The following is a 10,221-nucleotide window of genomic DNA, read 5'->3' as shown; positions in this document are numbered from 1 at the left end:
CAGCGATCAATGCAAAGAAATAGAGGAAAACAACAGAATGGGAAAGACTAGAGATCTCTTCAACAAAATTAGAGATACCAAGGGAACATTTCATGCAAAGATGGGCTCGATAAAGGACAGAAATGGTATGGACCTAACAGAAGCAGAAGATATTAAGAAGAGATGGCAAGAATACACAGAAGAACTGTACAAAAAAGATCTTCACGACCCAGATAATCATGATGGTGTGATCACTGACCTAGAGCCAGACATCCTGGAATGTGAAGTCAAGTGGGCCTTAGAAAGCATCACTACGAACAAAGCTAGTGGAGGTGATGGAATTCCAGTGGAGCTCTTTCAAATCCTGAAAGATGATGCCATGAAAGTGCTGCACTCAATATGCCAGCAAATTTGGAAAACTCAGCAGTGGCCACAGGACTGGAAAAGGTCAGTTTTCATTCCAATCCCAAAGAAAGGGAATGCCAAAGAATGCTCCAACTACCGCACAATTGCACTCATCTCACACGCTAGTAGAGTAATGCTCAAATTCTCCAAGCCAGGCTTCAGCAATATGTGAACCGTGAACTTCCAGATGTTCAAGCTGGTTTTAGAAAAGGCAGAGGAACCAGAGATTAAATTGCCAACATCCGCTGGATCATGGAAAAAGCAAGAGAATTCCAGAAAAACATCTATTTCTGCTTTCTTGACTATGCCAAAGCCTTTGACTTTGTGGATCACAATAAACTGTGGAAAATTCTTCAAGAGATGGGCATACCAAACCACCTGACTTGCCTTGCAGTCCAAGGGACTCTCAAAGAGTCTTCTTCAGCACTACAATTACAAAGCATCAGTTCTTTGGTGCTCAGCTTCCTTTATGGTCTAACTCTCACATCCATACGTGACTACTGGAAAAACCATAGCTTTGACTAGACGGACCTTTGTTGGCAAAGTGATGTCTCTGCTTTATAATATGCTGTCTAGGTTGGTCATAATTTTTCTTCCAAGGAGCAAGCATCTTTTTAATTTCATGGCTACAGTCACCATCTGCAGTGATTTTGGAGCCCCCCCCAAAATAAAGTCTGTCACTGTTTCTACTGTTTCCCCATCTATTTGCCATGACGTGTTGGAACCAGATGCCATGATCTTAGTCGTTTTTATAAGCCCTTAATGAAACTAGATATTAAAGGAGAAAATCCAATGAGTTTGTCTTTGGCCTAAAGTTAATCCACGGTCTGTCTGGATTTCCCCTCTATCCAAAATAATGGTACAGTCCCGTATAAGCCCCGCCCCTGCCCACCCGGGGCTCTGCCTCCTAGAAGAGTTAGTCGTAGCGGCGTCTTCCGCCAGGTCGTTGGCACGTCGCTCCGGAGGTGGGGCTACGCCCCGGTCCACGCCTTCCCAGCGGGCAGTTTCCCAACCGCCGTTGCTAAGCGGCCGTTACGTGGCCGCGCGGTGCTGGGCTGCGGCGGTTGCAGACGGTGGTCACCGGGCCTCAGGTAAGGCGGATTCCTGCTGCGGTGGGCCGGCCAGGGCGCTGAGGCGGCCTGGGAGTTGGCGAGGGCCTCGGCCAGATGTCCTCGAGGATGCTGGGCATATCCTAGGGAAAATTGAGGTCCACTAGGGTCCAGTACTCTTGCCTGGAAAATCCCATGGGCGGAGGAGCCTCGAAGGCTGCAGTCCATGGGGTCGCGAAGAGTCGGACACGACTGAGCGACTTCACTTTCACTTTTCATTTTCATGCTTTGGAGAAGAAAATGGCAACCCACTCCAGTGTTCTTGCCTGGAGAATCCCAGGGACAGGGGAGCCTGGTGGGCTGCCGTTTGTGGGGTCGCACAGAGTCGGATACGACTGAATCGACTTAGCAGCAGCAGCAGCAGGGTAAAGTAAAAAAGGAGCGCAGGTAGAGGCCCGGATCCCAGACCTCAGACGGGGCTCGAATCTGACTCGCCTCCTGCTGGAAGGTTTTTGGTCATCCTAACTAAGTAGGAAGGAACATTGACATGAAACCGTATCGTAACATCCTAGTCCCATCCCCTTTTCCCAGGAATCCTGCTCTTAGGAATTTGTTCTGGGACAAAAATAGTGACAGGAGCAGAAATATGTAAATTGCAATAGGCCAGAAATAGAAAAGATGCTTATGAATATTGAGTTTATTATGGCAGCCATGCAACCACTAAGGTAATCAGAAGGCAGGATATAATGTTGTTTGTACACACTGAAAATAAGCATGGGCGTGGATAAATAGAACATGAAAAGATCATGGGGGGATTTTTTTTTTTTTAACCCGTCAAAATCATTTTAAAGTTCAGTTTGAAGAAGGAAGATGTGGGACTAGCCAGGAAAATTCTAAAAATTCTTAGTAATAGAGGGACTAGCTTTTATCAGCAACACCAACATACCTATTATAAAACTATAGTAATTAAAATAGATGAGACTGAGCAGGAACTTACAGGCAGATAGATTATATAGAATATATAATAAAATTCAATTTTTAGGGATTTAATACACAGGCAAGGTGGTATTTTAAATCAGCATTGAAAAGATAGATTAGTGTCAGGCAGCTTTTTAGTGATTAAAACAATAACAAAAGTAATTTTAAACACCAAAATAAATTCCAAATGGACTAAAGTTTAAATCTTAAAAATTATAACATCATAAAAGTACTAGAAGAAAGCATTGTGAGATGTATTTATAACCTTAACATGGCAAAAACTCTTCTCAATACACAGTGCAATTCAGAAGCCAAAAAGGAAAATGTTAATACTTTTGATTCTATTAAATTTAAAACTGTCCGTACAGCCTGCAAAATTCATCCAAGCTAAACCAAAAAAACTACCAGTAACTAAGTCTAAAAACAAACTTCTGAAAATATTTGTTTCATGATCAACTAAAAAGTATTAAACCTAATAGAAAAATGATCCGCGTATATGAACACGAAAATCAGAATACAAGTGGCTAATATACACAGTGAAAGATAGTCTTCTTACTAATTTCAGAGTGCAGATTAAAACAATAAGTTTTTTTTTTTGCCTATCTTATTTGCAAAGATGAAAAAGTTAAAAAGAGTAGTGTGGAAACAGAAATGTATTAGTGCTAGTGAAAGTAAAAATTAGTAGTTTTTTGTAGGGCAATTTAGAAATAATTTACTTAGCCATTCAACAGGAATTTATTCTGAGGATATGCAAAGTGCACCAAAATGTCATGTTCAATGATGTTCTTAGTACGGTTTTACTAGCAAAAAATTGGGGAAAAAAACAGATGTCCATTGGTATATGACTGATGCCATACATCTTGGTACATCCATAAAATGGAATACTGTGCAGCACTTTAAAAAAAAAAAAAAAGTGGTATATAGTGACATGGAAAGATGTGAAAGATACAGGTTAGATGAAAAAAGTGTGTTGCAGAATAGTGCATATGGTTCTGTTTTATAAATAAAACTGTAACTGTGTGTGTAAAAAGAATTTAGAAAACTATACCCCACATTTCACAGGAGTTAAGGGTGAGGAATCAGGTTGGAAACATGGTTCCCCACGTGGCAGGGTGACGGCAGGGCAGGGCCATGAGAGTGGGCTGGTAGGAAACCCAGGGTTTGCCTTGGGTTTCTGCAGCCATGATTATTTATTTCACTTTCAGCCTTTGGGAATTGTAGGTAAGTTGCAGCTGTACTCCTTTTCTTAATGAATTATAGGAAATAGACATTTATTCCTTTTAGGATCTTTCTTTTGGAATATTGTTTATTGTTTCCCTTTTCTGTCCCTTCTTTTTCCCATAAGGAGGTGACCATGGAAAAAGAGCTTCGGAGCACCATTCTTTTCAATGCATACAAAAAGGAAGTCTTCACCACCAGCAATGGCTATAAATCCATGCAGAAAAGACTTCGGAGTCATTGGAAAATTCAGAGGTGACCGAGTATATTGTTTTCCCTTCTGAGCGGTAAAAACAGCTTGCTGGTAATACTGGGAAGTATCCATCTTATGTAAGAATGGCTTTTGAGGTGGGAGGGGTTCCACTAAACATTGTTCAGAAGTAAATTATTAAACCATCTCTCTTGAAAATTAGCAATTAGCATATTTATTAAGTTGTCCCCCCAAATTACAAGTCAAAAAATTATTCTAATTATACATATATGTGTTTTTCAGAGGTTAAAGGCTTTCTCCATATTTTAACTCAGGTCAGTACTTCAGTTTAGGGAAAGGAAAAACCAAAAATATCTCTGAGTGTGTATGCATGGTTTTTCTTAATGGGTAAGGATATGTAGTCATGTGAGCTAATGGTAGAGCTGATTGAATTAGTAGTTGGGGGACTTCTTTATGCTCTAGTGTGGTCTAATCTAATCTAAGATACCTATAATTTTGGCTTATAGGTATATTTGAACAGAGGCTGATGACTCTGGGGCAGGCCTATTAGAGAGGAGTCTCACTTTTGAGAGAGAAGCTAGACTAGGTACCTCTAAATCCTTCATCTCTGGGCCTCTGTAGCCTCTGATTCCATACAGTTTAGATGCTAAAATAGCTCACAAATTGGTTTAAATCATGGATCTGACACTTGCTTTTAAAATCTTATTTCTAGCTTAAAAGATGAAATCACACCTGAGAAGCTCATTGGGGTGAAACTATGGATTACATGTGGGCCGAGGGAAAAATTTACCGCAGCTGAGGTAAGAAAGATTCGCAAAGAAGACTGGTAGTGAGACAGCTAGGAGAATGGGCTCTGAAATCTTGAACGTAAATTCCTCTTCGCCACTTACCTATGAGGCCTCAAGGTGGTCACTTCATCTCTCTCTTCATCGAGGAGTTGTGATGATTCATGCAGCACAACAGCTATGGTGTGTGGTGTGGCTGTGATGTGGCTGAGTTTTTGCATGAAAAGTGCCAGACAGACAGTGCAGGCGAGTTCAGTATCAGCCATACCTCTTTGCCATATTTTTGCTTTAAAAATAGGAAATTCCATTTAAAATGAAACTATTTCTTAAAGCTATTTTTAAACTCCGTTTCATGGCTAGACAAAGACTGAGAAATGTGAAACCCAAACATAAATGAGTGCAGATGTAAAGAAACTGGACCCCTTGTGTACCATTGGTGGAGAGGTGAAGTGGTGCAGCCACTGCGGAAAACAGGATGGTGGTTCCTAAAAAATGACAAACAGAATTCTGTGATTCAGCAATCCCACTTCTGGGATATATGCAGAGAATTGAAAGGAGGATCTCAAAGAGGTGTTTGTACACCCATGTTCATCGAGAGCACCATTCCCAGCAGCCAGAAGGCAGAAGCAACCCAGGTGTCTACCAACAGTTGAATGGATAAACAATATGGGATCTATATGACAGTGACTTGTAATCTTCCTTTAGCAAGTAGTTTTCCACTTGTGCTGTCCAGATAGTCAACTGGAAAAATGTTGTTTCACTTTGAGTATTTTGGAGCTTTATGCTAATGACAAATATGGAAATCCTGTTGATACATAGATAGTAAGTTTTATGTTTTCTTAATATAAACTTATATTTAAGTGCCTTTACAGATTGGAAGTGTTTTTCCTTTTCAGCTAGTTAAGATCTTATTCACAGTGTTTTTGACAAAGGTCTTTGGCATAAATTTATAGATTGTTTTTTTTTTTCTTTGTGTAGTTTGAAATCCTAAAGAAATACCTTGATGGTGGTGGAGACATCCTTGTGATGCTAGGAGAGGGTGGGGAATCCAGATTTGATACCAACATTAACTTTCTCCTAGAAGAATATGGAATCATGGTTAATAATGGTAATTATTATTACTATTTTATTAGAGGCAGTAACTTCCTATTTATTATTTATATCGTAGTCCTCTGGGCCTGATAGTACAATGGAGAAAGCCCTGGGCTGTGAGGGTGCACGGTCCTGCATTCTGACCTCCCCAGCAGTCTCACTTTTTTGGTGCTTAGCTTCTTGCATGTATGAAATGAGAGCAATTGGAATACAGTTCCAGGGTTCCCTTCAGGTCAAAATTTGTACTTGTCTATAATATCAAACTTACTTCTAATCTAACATGCACCACCTTCTCTTTTCTCCCTAAAGATGCTGTGGTTAGAAATGTGTATTATAAGTATTTCCACCCTAAAGAAGCTCTAGTTTCCAATGGAGTCTTGAATAGGTAAGCATATCAAAAATGGAAATGACTTTGCCCATGACTCTCCTCTTTGCTCCGTGACTCTTCCCTTCTATCTTTTCACACATTGTTTTCTCCAGCCGTTTGCCTTTCTTGCCTTTTTGTTTTATTTTATTAAATGGTAGTTTATTGTATTATATCACTTCTCATCCATCAAATAATATTACTCCCATCTTTTGAAACCTGACTCCACATCACCTTTTGACAGAATATATTCAATTTCAAGTAACAGAAAACCCTGTTCAAATGGGATTAAGCAACAGGGAGATTTTATTGATTCATGTAATTGAAAAGCTGAGAAGTTGGGCGTGCTTTGGATATGGACCAACAGATTCACGATGTCATCAGGACTCCAGTCCCATTTCTCTGCAGTTCTCTTGGCTCTGCTCTCCTGTGTGTGTGGACTGAATCCTTCTAACGGTTCCCAAATTGGTATCTTCATGCTATGTGAGTTAGGGCAAGAGTGCAGGCCTTGGTTCCAACCTGCTTAGCTGACCTAGGCCACGGGTTCATCACGAACTGGTCGCTGTGGCAGAGGGCATCGAAGGCCCTGGGTCATATTCACCCCTGGAACCAAAGATGAAACTCGTTTTTTTCTCATCCACTGAATCCTAAACCGTAAGAGCTTTGAGGAAGCAGGAACTGAGTGCGTGAGGGGCAACATCAAGGACCCTCTGGTCCCCGTGTCCAGAACAATTCATTCCATACTTCAGCTTGCCAGGTACATAGGGTCTGAAGATCCAGAGTCTAGAATGAATACAAGGCAAGAATGTGGGTCTAACACATATTTGAGCCCTTTCCTCAGGACTCAAGAAAGAGCAACTAACTCTTACATTTTCATATTAACTTTTGCAAACTTCCAGAAGAGATAGAAGTGTGTAGGAGTACTTTTAATTTTTTTAAGAATTGTATTTTGACTGCACAGTCCTTGTATCTGATTGAAAGTTATATTAATGAATGGAGTGTGAAATCCCTAAATATTGTTGTTGTTTACTAGATTTTACTTCGTTTTTCTTCAAGGGAGATTAGCCGAGCTGCAGGGAAGGCGGTGCCTGGAGTCCTTGATGAGGAGAGCAGTGGGAACAATGCCCAGTGAGTGTGTTCCCCGAGGCCACCTGAAGAGGGCAGAGTTGTCGTTTGAAGAGTTTCCTTTTTCAAAATGAAACCGTTTTCGTTCTTGATTACAAAAGTAGTTCTCATCAAAAAACCAGTTTGATCAGTTCAAAAGGAAGAAAATAGAACCCTCCACTCTAACTAAATCCATGCCCTTCTCCCCAAAGATAATCCTTCTAAACAACATTTACATTTAAAAATCTTTTTTTTCATATATAAAAATAGGGATAGGTACTTTATCCTTTTAATAATGACTGGATTCAGTTGGATGTATCCTAATCTAGCCAGTCTCCTCTTACTGGACATTTAGGTAATTTTATAACATTTTGCATTAATAATACCACCTAACATTTAATGAGCACTTACTGTGTCGTAGGCATGGCATGTATTATTACTTCAGTTAATCTTCACAGCAGCCTCTAAGGTTATTGACGAGTTAACCGAGAGTGTAGTTGCCCAGGCTCACTTGACTAGTGTCAGAACTGAGTTTCGGTGCTAGGCAGTCTGCTCCGAGGCGGACTCTTAACTTCTTTTTCTTATTTTTATTATACAAAGTTTGATGTTGTTGTTCAGCCCCCAAGTCGTGTCCAACTCTTTGCAACCCCAGGGACTGCAGCATGCCAGGCTTCCTGTCCTCCACCGTTTTATATTAATTGTCATAAATAACAGCACAAAGTGAACATCTTTGTAGGTACAGTTTTTGAGCACTTATGCTAGTATCTTAGTATCTTAGTAGGCCAGATTCTTGGCATTTAAATTTCGGGGTCGCAGATCTTCCAGTTGATGCATTGCCAAATGTGGTGCATTGCCAGGTCACCCTCCAGGCACGTGTAGCATTTACGGTCCCTACGAACATGCCCCTTTCCTCGCTTGCCAGCACAGAATATTCTACTGAGAAATGATACCACTTTATTTTCAGTTGTAGTTCTTTGATTATGAATAGGATGGCCTTTAAAGTTTATTGACTGATTGTGTTTATCCTGTGAATTTCCTATTCACTGCCTTTGGTCTGTTTTTCTGTTGATGGTGTATCTTATTCATTTACAAGACCTCCATGTGTTGCAAGTATTTTTCCCAGTTTATCATTTGACTTTGGGATATTCTGCCCCATAAAAGTTGAATGTTTTTATATCATTAATGCATATTACAAACCTCTAGTAGTTAAAATACTGTGATACTAATTCCAGACTAGTGAAAAATAAAAGATTAGGCCCAAAATATATGGAAGATAAGGGTTATTTTATAGTAAAAGTGACATTTCAGATTATTGGGGAATGAATGGTATAATTTTGGCTAAAATGTTTTTCACTTGGAAAAATATTTCTATTTTCATGCCACATCTCAAAATGTATTTCAGATGGGTTAAATTTATAAATATTAAAAATCAGACCACAACAGTACTGAAAGAAACGATAAGTGAATGTTTTATAATCTTAGAGTAAAAAAAAAACCTTTCTTAGTATGAAACCACAATAAAGTCATAAAGGGTAAAAATAAGTAGCAACATATAAGTTAACATTTTTGGACATTTAAGAATCACAATCTGATTCTTGGTAAAGAAGTAAAAGAACTGTGGACTTGGATTTAGAAGTTTCCAATTTCATGCCTTCCTTGCAGGGTGGCCCAGCACAAAGTAACTCTTAGCTGTAGTTGCCATATCTGTACGGTGGGGACGATATGACTCTTAGCTGTTGGAAAACTCCAGCGAGGCATACTTGTGGGAGTGCTTGTAAGGTACGAGGCATGTACCTTAGCTGCCGTCACAGTCTCACTTCCTCAGTCTCGTGAAGGGCAGATGGCAGGTTGCTCCTTTCCTGGGTTATCTCGGAAGTAGAACCGTGTCTTGAGAGGCTCTGAGGTGTGGATAAGCAGCCCTGCTTCGTGCTTTGAAATCTCTTAGCTGTTGGAGTCTCAGGCTATCCTTTAGCCCCGTGTATTTTATCACTTCTCTTTTTCCTTCTCTTACTCTGCTGTAGCCACCCTGACTTTGTTTGAATTCCTTAAGTATGCTAAGCTCTCTCTCACCTTAGGACCTTTACATATGTGCTTCCTCTTCCAGGAACACACTTTCCCAGCTAATCTTACTCATTCACACGTCTTAGGAGAAGTTCTATATTAGTTTTGGGGGTGGGTGGGTGTTTAGCTTTAACACTTAGATGAGATCAGATCAGCTCACTCGCTCAGTCGTGTCTGACTCTTTGCGACCCCATGAATTGCAGCACACCAGGCCTCCCTGTCCATCACCAACTCCCTGGAGTTCACTCAGACTCACGTCCATCGAGTCAGTGATACCATCCAGCCATCTCATCCTCTGTCATCCCCTTCTCCTCTTGCCCTCAATCCGTCCCAGCATCAGAGTCTTTTCCAATGAGTCAACTCTTCACATGAGGTGGCCAAAGTACTGGAGTTTCAGCTTTAGCATCATTCCTTCCAAAGAAATCCCAGGGCTGATCTCCTTCAGAATGGACTGATTGGATCTCCTTGCAGTACAAGGGACTCTCAAGAGTCTTCTCCAACACCACAGTTCAAAAGCATCAATTCTTGGGCCCTCAGCCTTCTTCACAGTCCAACTCTCACATCCATACGTGACCACTGGAAAAACCATAGCCTTGACTAGACGGACCTTTGTTGGCAAAGTAATGTCTCTGCTTTTGAATATGCTATCTAGGTTGGTCATAACTTTCTTCCAAGGAGTAAGCGTCTTTTAATTTCATGGCTGCAGTCACCATCTGTAGTGATTTTGGAGCCCAGAAAAATAAACTCTGTCACTGTTTCCACTGTTTGCCCATCTATTTCCCATGAAGTGATGGGACCAGATGCCATGATCTTTGTTTTCTGAATGTTGAGCTTTAAGCCAACTTTTTCACTCTCCACTTTCACTTTCATCAAGAGGCTTTTGAGTTCCTCTTCACTTTCTGCCATAAGGGTGGTGTCATCTGCATATCTGAGATTATTGATATTTCTCCCAGCAATCTTGATTCCAGCTTGTGT

General features: G+C 40.5%; 1 protein-coding gene across 4 annotated transcripts in view; it reads left to right on the top strand.

Moving 5' to 3' along the window:
* The first annotated feature begins 1,293 nt into the window (after positions 1-1,293).
* The window catches only part of IFT52 (intraflagellar transport 52), a 31,830-nt gene continuing 22,902 nt past the window's right edge, over positions 1,294-10,221 (top strand). The window contains exons 1-6 of one of the 4 annotated variants that reach the window (XM_025263442.3): positions 1,294-1,475; positions 3,757-3,884; positions 4,553-4,640; positions 5,604-5,733; positions 6,027-6,102; positions 7,138-7,209. In XM_025263442.3, coding sequence (XP_025119227.3) covers positions 3,766-3,884; positions 4,553-4,640; positions 5,604-5,733; positions 6,027-6,102; positions 7,138-7,209 — 485 coding nt within the window. In that variant the 5' untranslated portion in view covers positions 1,294-1,475; positions 3,757-3,765. Of the gene's footprint in view, positions 1,476-3,756; positions 3,885-4,552; positions 4,641-5,603; positions 5,734-6,026; positions 6,103-7,137; positions 7,210-10,221 lie in introns of those variants that run through there. The other 3 variants (XM_006067850.4, XM_044927613.2, XM_025263444.3) reach the window with 3 other exon arrangements.

This window comes from Bubalus bubalis, chromosome 14, assembly GCF_019923935.1.
Source record: "Bubalus bubalis isolate 160015118507 breed Murrah chromosome 14, NDDB_SH_1, whole genome shotgun sequence".
NCBI lineage: Eukaryota > Metazoa > Chordata > Mammalia > Artiodactyla > Bovidae > Bubalus > Bubalus bubalis.
This window is presented reverse-complemented; position numbering and strand designations above follow the sequence as displayed.